Here is a 12,829-nt window from a genome sequence, read left to right as displayed (position 1 = left end):
AATAAATCGGCCTCTCTAAGATTTGGAATCTAGACACTGGAAAATATCAACTTGGGGAAGAAAAGAAAGAGGGAGGTGGATCCCTGGGATCCAGAAAGGATCTGGTGGGAAAATTGGAGCTTGCAGAGAAAGTGAAGAGACAGACCTCAGTGCAGAAAAAGGAAGGAGAAATCTGTGTTTCCTCCCTGGCTTCTGGCTCATGGTGAGAGAAAAGAAGATTGAATCTACAGAGACAGTGAAACCAGGTGATGCCAGAGGCCTCCGGGGAAAAACAACAGAGGGGCAGAGCAGTGGATGCCATGCACTAAGACAGCGGTGAGTGACTCCAGTCCAAGTGTCTGCCACCTGGGGAGAGTGTTTAGTGGGATGCCATTTTAGGGAGGGGGCAGCTGAACCTAGAGCAGCTGTAGGGTGGCTTCATCTTAGGACTCCCACTGTTAAACTCTCCCAGTGTCTGGATGAGGGACTTCCATGGTGAGAGACCTCCATGGTAAGAGACCTCCATGGTCAGGGAGCCATAGTCAGCCTGACAGGAGATGCCGAGTATGCTGTAACCTGTACAGCTCAGGTCCCATCCCCTTGACCAGAGGCCAGGTTCAACCCGCATTTCTGTGGACTTGAAAGTCTCAGAAACCACATGCCACCCTAATCCTACCGATGCCTTGCTGGGATTATCCAGCATGGAGCTGGGCTCTGACTGCCTCCCTTGTCTACCAGAGAGAGCAGAGTCACGCCCTGAAGTGGACATTGCCACAAAAGTGTAGACCCCAGAAGATAACCATAGGCTTGAGATCAAAGAGAAATTTCTTTGTTGTTTTGTTTTTTCTTTGCTTTTGGTCTTTTCCAATTTGCTGGTTTAGTTGTTTTTTATTACACTTTTTGCTTTTGTGAGTGTGAACATTGTTCTTGGATTTTTTGTTTGGTTTTGTTCTTGTTGTAGTTTTCCTTCCCCACATCTTTTTCACCAGTAATATTAAGTACTGAGGCTTGGATAATCTTCCTTTGTCCTTCAGCCTTGCTTATAATATCTTTTTCTTCTTTCTTTTTTTGTGTGTGTTTTTTTTGGGGGGTTTTTGGTTTTTCTCCAGTACCAGGAACCGAACTCACGACCTTGCACTTGCCAGGCAAGTGCTTTTGCCGCTGAGCTAAATCCCCAGCCCCTCTTTTTCTTCTTTCAATTCTCTATTTTTCCCTCTTCTTCCTTTTAAATTTTCTCCCCTTAGTGTAAAATCACTCTGTGTGGATATTTACTATGTATAATTTTCTATTTGTCATAGGGTTTGTTATAATTCTTGTAACTAGGGTTAAAGGTGACAAATTATTAGTTATCACAGTTTGTCATTTTCCAGTGTTTGATGATATAGTTGTTATTGATTGTACTATTTTATCCAAGGTGACACAGTTGTTGTGATCAGTTGATTTTCTTTGTATGTCAATATCTATGTTATCTGGGGGTCATAAACAATACTACTGGACAGTACCAAAGAACTGGGTAGTAGTCCAAATAGGCTGAAACCTTTTACCCTTAATAAACAGAAGAGGCAGTATCCTGGGACTGTCTTAAAGGTCCCAAAGCAGCTATACCTACATCTCTGAAAAACAGTCCTTTCCTTAAGAGGTCTTGATACTAATAAGAAAGCTTCCTACCATAAGCAACTTACAAGCCCCAATACAGAAAACAAGAAAAGAAGAAAGAAATCGAGAGAGAAAGAACAAAGGAAAGAAAATAAATGAAAAAACATGCAAGCAAGATGCAACCCAAAACCCCTAACTTGCCTAAGGCAAATCCAGAGAGCACTGAGATGGAAGAAACCAAAAGCTACCCAGGTCAACTTTCTGAGATGGTAGTAGCACAGGTAATAAAACAGATGAACAAGTATCTAGCATATATAAAGAACTCAAAAAGTCAGACACCCAAATTTAAAGACCCAATTGAAAAGTGACATATGAAATCAATGGACACTTCTCAGATGAAGAAACACAAACAGCAAATAAATATATGAAAAAATGTTCAACATCACTGATCATTTGGGAGATGCAAATTAAAACAACACTGAGATTCCATCTCACCCCAGAAAGAATGGCTGTCATCAAGGAATCAACCAAGAACAAATACTGGCAAGGCTGTGGGAGAAAAAGAAACCCTTCTCCACTGTTGGTGAGAGTGTAAACTGGTATAACCACTATGGAAATCAGTATGGAGACTCTTCAGAAAACTAATACCGGAGGTGTCATTGGGTCAGGTAGGTATCTTCCCAAAACAGTTAAAAGCATCATACCACAGTGATATATACATATCCATGTTTAAAGAAGTGCCATTTACAATAGCTGAATCTTGGAAATGGCCCGTATGCCCATCAATGGATGAACAGATAATGAAAATGTGGTTTTTATATACGATGGAGTACTACTGCACCATAAAGAAGGAAAAAACTTTTAGGTAAATAGATGCACCTTGAGACCATAATTTTAAATGAAATAAATCAGATACACAAGTTTAAATATCACATGATTTCTCTTGTGTGAGAAACCCAAAGGGTAAATAAGGAGCAAAATGGGGGATAGATACCGGGACGTAAGAGAAATGTGTTCACGTGGGAAAAGGAACAAGAGAGGGAGGAGGGAAAAGGGAAGTAAAGGAAAAGGGAAAAAGAGAACAGAAGGAAAAATGGAAACAGCTTTTGTAAATAAGGAGGGGAAGAAGGGCTGAAGGGAGGATGGGAAGAAAGAATCAAGACATATTCTATTTGGGTACAGATTTCCTCTGATGCATATGATCATTGTGTATGGCAAATATGTACAAGTAAAAAAAATGGAAAAAACTGAAAAAAAAAAAAAGACTGCTAAAAATGTTGTGCTAAATTTTTCAGTGAAAATTTTATTAGTGCTTGCTAGTGTTGCATGATAGGGTTTATTTTGGGAAGTTGGCACATGTATTTAACATATTGTAATCAACTTCAATCCCATTTCAACAAGTCTGCTTCCTGGTTTCCTGTCTCTTCTCCTTTGTTTTAATTTTTTTGTGTTAATTTATGTAGCTTTAGGTTTTTCCCATAAGAGAAACCATGAGATACGTGGCCTTCAGACTCTTGCTAATATCAGTTAACGTGATGGTTTGTGGTTCCGTCCATTTTTCTGCAAATGTCATGATTTCATTGTTCTTTGTGTCTGAGTAGTATTCTCCTATCTGTATATATATCACATTTTCTTCATCCATTCATCTGCTGATGGGCATTTGGACTGTGTTATGGTTGATACATTGTGTATGGACTGAAACCTCTGCAAACTGAGCTAAATTAACCTTTTCTTCCTTAATTTTGGGCAGCACTTGTTTTGTCTGGACAGGCTGTATCCAAAGCTTAGCTATTGTGCATTGTGCTACTATAAACATGGATATGATATATTACTATAGTATGCACTGCATTGCAATTTCATCTTCCCCCATTCAGAATAACCACCAAGAATACAATAAAAATATTGGTAAGGATGCAGATGTAAAAGGCACCCTCTTACATTGTTGGTGGGTAAACTAGTACAACCACTATGGAAATCAGTATAGAGATTCCTCCAAAGACTAAACATAGAAATACTATTTGACCCAGCTCTACCACTCTTGGGCATGCTCCTACCTCTTCAAATTTTATATTTCAAGTTTATCTATGTTTGAAGGTCTAACTGGAGAGCCATACTAACCACAGGGGAAAACCTGTTACCCAGTCCTTTTGGTTGCATGAAGAAACTTTCATCCCATTCTTGAGAAAAGAATAGAATTGGGAGCATAATTCTGCCCTTTCGCAGTCTCTATGTCTGCATCTCTCCAAGGGAGAGGGGTGTGTTATCAAGTGTATGACCGTGAGGTAATTTTCCCCCTGGTTTCCCTTGCCTTCCCCATGTATGGGCAGTACGCTTCCTCCTCCTACGCTTCCACTTATTTTGCAAAATGCTTTTTTTCCTTTGCTCATGGGCTCTTCTTGGGCTGCCTTGGCAGCTCTCCAATGCTTTGAAATAGTTGGATATTTTTTTTCTGTAATTTATTCAGCTTTTGTAATTGTTCTTGGTGGGAGGGTTAGACTAATTTAACTAGACTAGTGGACCCCTGAGGATGTAGTCTGGGAACCCTTCGGAAACCCTGAGATCTGCATGTCAGGTGCATTGATACTACACTGCTGTTGCAGACGCCGTGAAGGGGAAGACACTGGTACCATAGTGTGAATCACAGTGGAACCAAACTACACTAGCAGTCATTATTTTCACTGTCATAAATTTATGGTCATAGCAGATGCCAGTTTATATTGAAAATGTCCTTGATGAAGGAGCAAAAATTATTAATTTTACTAAAGCTTGTCCTTTAACATACCTTTTTAATGATTTGTTTGGAAAAATAGCAAGTACCCGCAAAGCCTTTCGACTGTGTATGGAAATACAATGCTTGTCTTGCAGAAGAACCCTTGGGTGACTGAGTGATGTGCTAAACTATTTTTTCTCTTTCATAGATGACTGTTTTTACTTGAAAGAATGACAAACTAGTTCTCAAAGATGAATGATGCTAGCGTGTCTGTTCAAGGCAAATAACTGATAGTATTCATTGCCAATGATAAAATTGGCAATAGATCAAGTGAAAATTTGATTTTTAGAAAACTGGTATTCAGTACTGTGAGCTTGATGGCTTCTCAATATTTGAAGGCTTTTTTGGTAAAATTGGTGATATTAACTGATGTGATTTTTTTTTAGTCTGCATAATGAAATATGTCAACATTTGAAAGATTTGCATAACAGTGAATCAATATTTTCCAAATAAACAATTCATGATGTTACAAAATTATGCAGAGAGGGAATATTCACTCAAGTTGCGAGATAGACCAGTAGATTTTAATGTAATTGAAAAATGCAATGATATGTTTTCATTAAAACCAGATTATTCATTAATACCGACCACTGAAAATCTCTATCATTTGTTAGGCTCTGGTATAGTATTAAAAATATCCATAATCCCATAAAAAGATTTTAATTTTCCCCTTTCCAACTATTTATCTGCATGAGACTAGATTTTCTTTATTTACTTCAGCTAAAACTGCATATTTCAAATATTGAACGCAGAAACAAATATAGAATCTGGCTTTCTTCTATTAAAGCAGACAGTAAAACCAATTTGAAACAATGTGAAACAGTGCTCTTTTCTTACTGTTTTCTTTGTTTTTTGGAAAATACTGATTTCATAATCGCACTTATTTTGATATGTAGTGGGATTTTTTAAATGACTCAATAAGTAATATTGGAATATTTGTCAGTCTTATGGTAAATGTTGATAGTAATAATCCATACAAATAAGAGCTTTTGGGGGTCTCAGTAATTTTCAGAAAAAGAATTACTGATCAAGACTATCATTGCTGGCAATTATGTGTATAAGAGCCTTCAATGGCTAAAACATTTCTTATCCCATAGTCTTTTTGGTTGTAGAACTCCAAATTTTCATAAAATCGTGACTACTTTACAAGGGAAGACACAAACAGATTGGTTAATTTTACAAATATGTCTGACAAGCTAAATATTATTGTAGTCCAAATTATCGGAGGTCCAAGTAGATTGCTCATTTTTTAATGTATTAGATGAAATGGGTATAGCCTTAGACTTGCTGATCAGTGCCTAAATACAGAAAGACAAATGGCATAGATAGTATATAATATTGAGAAAGGAGAGATTCAGATGTTTCAATCAGTCTTGTAATTCAGCCTCGGAATTCATTTTTGGGGGTTGCCCTGACTCTACAATGCATGCCACCCACCATGGTGACATTTGGTTAAGGTGCAAATTAAGCTTCTAGTTATTTTAGACACAATAATTAAGATCAGATTAAGTCTCTTGCAAGAGTTTCATTTTAGAAACTTCTGCAGGACATTTCGGGGATTCCTTTTCCCACTATCAGTGAATACAATAATTTCTGACAGCATGTGGGTATGTGCATAAATAACATACCCATGACTGTAAAATAGCTAGAAGATGGCAATAGTTTTCTTCATGACGTATGCCCTCCCAGGCTCTTCCCATTTATATTTTGTTTTGCCTTTTATAAATCTGTCTTCTTTATGCTTATTCAGTTTGCTTCTTGATATTCTCTGATTGAATTTATAAGTAAAGACTTGTCTGTGTAGTAGCTATGAGCTTGTTAGGGTAAGGACTGTATATACTTTACATTGTCCACAATGTCCAACTGGCAGGTAGACTCTTGATAACTTGCTGCGCAGGTGAGGACTGAGATGAAGAAAATTCATTTCCTGTCTCCATGTATTGGTAGAGAATTCACTATGCATAAGGTGCTGTGTTAGGCACCAGTAAACATACATTGGTGCATTTTGCTTTTATACTGAAGAAATAAATGACAAGAATATAAGATATGGAAGATACGGAGTCTTGTTTTCAAAGAATTGTCCCTATGGTTGTAGAATTATTATGAGAAACAAAACTCTATCTTTTGTTAAAAATCTTACCAGTGTTTGCAAGCAGATTAGGGAAGGGAAGAGTTTCAGTAATGGAAATGCAGACTTTTCCTTCTTGCTGAACACACTCAGAATGGTGATCTTAAATAGCTGTGAAAGCAGAATTGATTTGGATTTCACGTTTGAACCAAAGTTTACACTGGCAGCCAGTGGGTCTGGAAGATTTTGGTTTTCACATCGAGAGGCCCAGCCTCTTCCTTCTTGCCTTGTTTTAGCAAGCCCTAGCCAGGCTCGGAGCAGCCCTAGGCTATTACATGAGGGAGCTCAGTGCAGGAGTTGGACTTTGAATGCATAAGTAGGTACATTAGAAAGCCATTCTCTCTGCCCACCTTCTTGGGTTCAAACACTGTACGTCTCTGGATGAAAAATAGGAGGTTGCACTTGGTGCTACCTAACTACACTAATTTGCTGCAGTAGTGACATCTCTTCACCTAGAGTTTGGATGTATAATCTATTCACAGTAATGTAAAACATGTAACAGAAGTGTTTATGCAAAAGAAGTTCATGATGTGCTGAGACGGAGACTGCCTGGCTCTGTCCTTTCTAGCTTTGAGATCGAGTGAGGTTACTGTTAGTGCCTGAGAGTTAGAGCTCAGTGCCCGAGACACAGGAAATAATAGAGCTGTTGGGAGGATTCACTGTGTGAATGCATATATAGAAGATGTTGGGCATGTGAATGTTGGCTAATATTACTGTTTTTATTTCTTCTCATTAATAAGATCAGATTCTAAGATTTCAGTAAGTGATCATAATAGAACTACCTTCTTCACCATCTCCCCAACACACCTTTCCATTTCTGGGTTGTCCATAAAGCCAGTATTAACAATTCTGTAATTACGTTTTTTTTTTTTTGTTTGTTTGTTTTTTGTTTTTTTTTTTTGTTTTTTTTTTTTCTGAGGGTGACAGTGACAGTGGCGAGAGATGCATTTCAAATAAGTTTCAGGCTTGGACTATCAGTACCTGCTCAGTTATCTTCCTATATATGCTGCCATTGGCAACTGCCAAGGCATGCCTGCTGCTAATTAATCACTTCCACTGAGAACTTAATTAGTGGCTTAATTAGGATCATCCTTGAGTAGCAGGCAGCAGCGTCCTGCGCCAGCTGCAAGTTACTGGCCAACTCTGGCCAGCCCTTCTGGTCCTGTGGAAACAGACTGAGGGGAAACCTGTGGTGCTTCTATCTGTTTGCTCGCCCTCCTTGAAGAGGAGTGTGAAGGATCCCCGGCTGTCTGTGGATGCACTCATAAACTGTCACTTCATGTGACAATGAGGGAGCAGCTCCACTTCTAATGAAAGGATCAGAAAACCAAGATGGGTTATTAAATCTTGTGATTGTGACAAACAAGCAGGAAACATGTTGTTGTTTGCAAGTGCTGAAAAATGAGACCATGCATTCTGAATATGACAGAGTATTTCATTTTTCTGCTGAGAGTGAAAGTACTTTCCTTCTGGCATCCTTGCTTTGTAATATGTATGTTTTTGAAATATTGCTATATCATTACAGGATGAAATCAGCACTCCATTTTCTTTCTCTTCCCCCGCAGGAAAATTGGGGTAAATGAAGCAAAAGTACTATCTTCTTGCCTTGTTTTCCTTTAGAAGTAGAAGCTGTGTTAGGAGTGTAAGATGCAATCAAGTTACTCCCCAAACATCATTTCTCCCACACTTTCCAGATGGACTGTAACTTTGTGACAGTAAGATAAAATAAAGGCATTAATGGCTGTATTTTATACAAAGGGGAATCCCCTGCGTCAGTTTCCCAAATGAGGACAGGCATTTCAAAGAACATAATTCACCTCATTCTTTTGACTGAGGTGGGCTTTTTAGATGACAGACAAATTGTAAACTTGGCAGAAGGATCAATTGAAATATTTTGCATCCAACAGATTTGCTGCTGCTTCCAGGAGAAGTGGAAGAGGACCTAAGCAGCAGTGTTCCTTCTTACATCCCTTCTGTGTACCAGCCTCGTACCACTGAAGTGAAGCTGAGGCCCACCATAAAAGGAAAAGAGCAAAGGGAAGAGGTACTCACAGGGAATTCAGTCTCAGCGCACTGCCCAGACTGCTTAGTTTGGCCCTGCAAAGAAGTGCAACTGTACCTGTTTGCTTGTGTGTTTTTCTCGGGTTTGGGGGAATTAAGAATTCAAAGGGCTTAATTGATCCCTCTCACTTCCATCTATCCCAGAAGAGCATATTTCTTTTAAACATATGGAGCAATTATGTTTCTATGTGGAAAATGTTTTACGATGTATGCTGTGCTATAGCTACTTTGAGACTATACAATAGAAAGAACAGGCAGGTTTTTTTATTTTAGTCTGAACCAGTCACCTGTCTTATCCTTTCTTAGGTCCTACATACCTTTTATATTGGTTAAGGTCAGGTCAGACTTCTATAGCAGAGAACCCCAGTAAAAGTTCAAGTGTTGAAAGGGAGGAAAAGTGTCATTTAATAGTCTTTAGAAAGCGCTTAAAATGGGCATAGAGGTGCTCTGGAGTCATTAGGGACCAGTGGTGCCCTCTCTCTGAATGTCCATGGGCCCTTGCAACATTGTCTTCATTTGTGTGTGTTCCAAGTCAGGTCACCCTCAGACCTTGATGGGCGTGGCATGGGAACACGGGGAACACATGTCACCACAAGCTTTAGGATACTGGATTGCTGTTCACATTCCACGGGCAACCATCTAGTCATGTGTTTTTTTCTTAGCCACCAAGTAGGATGGGAAATGTCATCTAACCATGGAGTTCAAAAGCAAGGGAGAATGGAATCTCCAATACAACTTTACTTTCCCAAGTGTACAACTTGAAAGTCATCTTTTGCTATCATTTTGCAACTCTTCTATGTATACTTAGCAAACATACTGGCTGCTGGTGCTGCTGGGAAGTGAGCTTTCCACCCTATTCACTCTAAAAACTAAATGCAGTCACACACTAGAAGTTATAAAGGACACTAATATTACTGTCTAATAAAATCCCTGGAGTCTTTCTTGATTAATCATTCAGGTGCTAGTCTTGAAGATATTCTGTTATGGAATACCAGAAATAATCTGCACATTTCAAAATTAAATTGCCAGTTTCTTTAGGGTTCTTTTGTTCACTGGCATCTCAAAAAGTATATCCAGGATGCTGGAGGGCTTTTATTAGACTCACAAATTGGGAGTAGACAAATTGGTCAAGACAGTACTTTTTCAGTGTACTTTTGAATTGTAAATGGTTTTTTCTGACTTGTAAGAAGCTAAAATTGCAAGATTGTTCCTAGTAGAAAGTATTTCCATTTTAAGAGTTATTTTCTTAACAACAGTTGTGACCATACAAGTGTACATGACACCAGTACAATTATATATATGTATATGCATTGTAGGATGATTGTAGACATTGTTATGAAGTGGTTTCAGGTAATGCATAAAAGATAAAAAAGCTGAATGATTTTGGGGATCTATCCAACCACCAGTGAAATAAAAAAGTCAAAACTATGTATATAATTATATTTTAAAAAGAACTATAGACTTCTTAATTTCACAGAGAATAAGAGTATTTTTAACGTTGGAATCAAAATAACATAAACTGTTTTTTGTGTTGGCAAATGCAGGAGCCACCAGTGAATATCTTTTTCTATCTTTTGAATATCCAGATTAATATTTGGGTTGCAGTTTTTATTTCTAACCATTAGCTGTTAAACTTTCCAGACCTCTGTAGAATCATAATACTGCACCGACTCTGCCTTGGTTTACTAGCATTAATTTTATGTTGTTTTTGTTTTGCTCTCATTGTTCTTGTTAGTTTTTTTTCTCTTTAAAATAAAATAAAAAAAAAGCTCGTAATGTCAGTAAAAGAATATAGTCATCAGTTTCCTGCCGATGTCTTGTAAGGGCTCAACAGAGGCCGTTTTGGATAGTGGTTGCTTTCTGTGACTTTAGTCTTAAAAGATAAAAATGTGTCCTGGTTGCCCTGACTTCCTCTTAATTGCCTATTAAGAACCCATCAGCTTTCTAATATGGATTCGACCTCTTTGAGTTGTCCCCTAAGTTTATTACTGATTTTATGTATATACGTTTTCCCATTGCTGTTAAACATTTTCTAAGAACCCTTTATTTACTATTTGTAAATAATGCCTTGCCTTGTTTACTCTTTTTTTTTTTTTTTTTTGAAATTTTACACAGTTTTACAGAGTACACATTAGTGTGCTTCAGAAAAGAGTTCACATCAGGAAGTTGAAAAATTATCCCCTACTCCTGCCCCCAAAATATAGAAGAGGTCTTATTTGAATTTTGAGACATATTTTAATAGGTCTTCTGTTTTTCCAATTCATAATGGGGCTCTAAAAATTTCCTCCTATAAAGACAGTTTATTTACCATGCTACTTGGTATGCTAGCCTGCAGCTAAATGCTGCCATTATTGATCTGAGCATTAGTTCTGTTTTCTTTAATTTGCCTATGTGGTACTATGAATGAAAATGATTCTTCCTTTAACAGTGTCTTTGTTAGAATAAGTCACATGAACCATTTTCAGGAAACTCAAAGTTTTCTAATAGTGTACAAATTCTGTTCCCTGAGAGCCTGCAAAAAGATTTCAATTAGACTTGAAATTAGATACCTGAAATCCACATATTTCTCTCAGCTCCTTAGGCAAAAACAAGTTAATAACTTAATTCACAGTTGTTTTTCTGTTTAGTAGCAGGGGATTTGCTGTTCTGTTACTCAAATTCTTCTCAGAAATAAATCAGAATTTCAGTTTGTAGTCTTGAAACCTTGGCGTGTTACAGCTTTGAACCCAGCAACGAACCTCACTTGAAAGAAGAGATTCACAAAGTTTGCCACCACAGCCAGCAGCTGAAATGCAGCCTTGCTGTGTTTTAAAGCTGTCATTTGGAAGGTCACAGCGATGTTTTCTGAATTGTAGTGTGCACCCAGCCTTCCTTTCAATTTCGTATGCGTCTCTTGTCTTGGAAGAGTCTAAAGTCGCTCATGCATGTGTTCATAAGCTTACTTAATTCAAATGCAAAAAGTCAGAACGAGTGCTGGCTTCAGTACCACATATACAGTAGCCATGCAATAAATATTTATTGCATGAAAAAATGTACAAAAGCTCTCACCACTTACTGGGAGTGACTTTCTGATACAATGACATGGTTTGTCTTTTCTTGTCTCTTGGTTCATCCCCTTAACATGTAAATGTGTTTAGGCCTGTCTCATCCTTAATCAAATGGAATAAAACAAGGAAAAAACACCTTCCCTTCACCTTGGACTTGTATTTTGCTTCTGTCTGTTCTTTATCCTTTTTTTTTTTTCTTTTTCACCCAGACTTCGGAAGCCATTTGATTCTATTAGTTGATTCTGATTCTGTCTTTCCCTCTATTCCTCTTTCAGTATATTGCAGAAAATCTTTTGGCACAGTTTGCTGCCTGAATATGTTTATAAGAAAGGCCCTAGTTATTTCACAATATCCTAATCTCCCGGATACTTTTCAGCTTGTGTTTTAATGGATTTCTGCCCTGAAACCACTGATCTTCCGCTCACACTCTTGCTTCACGCTTGTTTTATTGTTCTCTGATTCTTTTTGCACTTTTCCTACTGCCCTTCCCTGCATCCTTGGGGCTTTCTGCCCACATCTCTCCCTGGTGAGTTGGTGTTCCCCAGCGTTCCACGCTTGCCCTGTGCTTGTTCCCGTCCTACACACTTGGGTCCATTTTTACCTTTAAATTACTACCTTCTATGCTTATATCTCCATACCTAATTTCAGATTGTTTTCTGAGTTTCAGGTTTGTTTTTTCAGTTGTCTGTTAATGCCCACTTTTGGATTCTTTCAGGTGCTTTCAAGCTCATCCTGTTAAAATTTAAGCTCATCTTTGCCTGCTTCCTTTCCCACCTTATGGCTCCTCTGCCGTTTCTCCACCCAGTCAGTGCTGCTAATTTTACTTCCTAAATTTTTTTCAAATCTTTTCCCTCTTCTCATTGTGTCTTGCCTGGACTGCTTCAGCAGCATCCTACTAGTTTTCTGATTGCTGACATCCCTCTCAAGTCTACCATCAATTTAATTTTGAAAATGAGCTATTTAGTGATAAGTAATCTCCAAGAGGCCAGAGGTATCTTTCTTTTCTGTACAGAAGCATGTGTTTTATTGTAGTCACTCAGTACAAGCTAGAATAAATGAAGGAATTTATCTGAAAGGCATAGATGACTAAGTGTCTGTTCTGCTTGCAAAAACCTCTATAGGGGCTTTTCATTATCTCTAGGATGATTTGACATCATCTTCATCTCTGGCTACTGTTTATACTCTGTCATTCCTGAGCTTCATTCAGACTCACAAATTTGAAATTCTGCATTTTTTTTTTTTTTTTTT

At 38.0% G+C, this 12,829-nt stretch overlaps 1 protein-coding gene across 2 annotated transcripts in view; it reads left to right on the top strand.

The window, feature by feature from the left end:
- LOC102003882 (chromosome unknown open reading frame, human C11orf74) overlaps window positions 1–12,829 on the top strand; it is a 63,569-nt gene that overhangs the window by 46,715 nt on the left and 4,025 nt on the right. For both annotated transcript variants that reach the window (XM_005384101.2, XM_005384102.1), the window contains exon 6: window positions 8,381–8,517. In XM_005384101.2, coding sequence (XP_005384158.1) covers window positions 8,381–8,517 — 137 coding nt within the window. The remainder of the gene's footprint in view (window positions 1–8,380; window positions 8,518–12,829) is intronic.

The sequence above is a fragment of the Chinchilla lanigera genome, unplaced genomic scaffold (genome assembly GCF_000276665.1).
Source record: "Chinchilla lanigera isolate Chin_1 unplaced genomic scaffold, ChiLan1.0 scaffold00021, whole genome shotgun sequence".
Lineage (NCBI taxonomy): Eukaryota > Metazoa > Chordata > Mammalia > Rodentia > Chinchillidae > Chinchilla > Chinchilla lanigera.
Note: the sequence above shows the minus strand (reverse complement) of the source record. Positions and strands in the feature narration are given on the sequence as shown.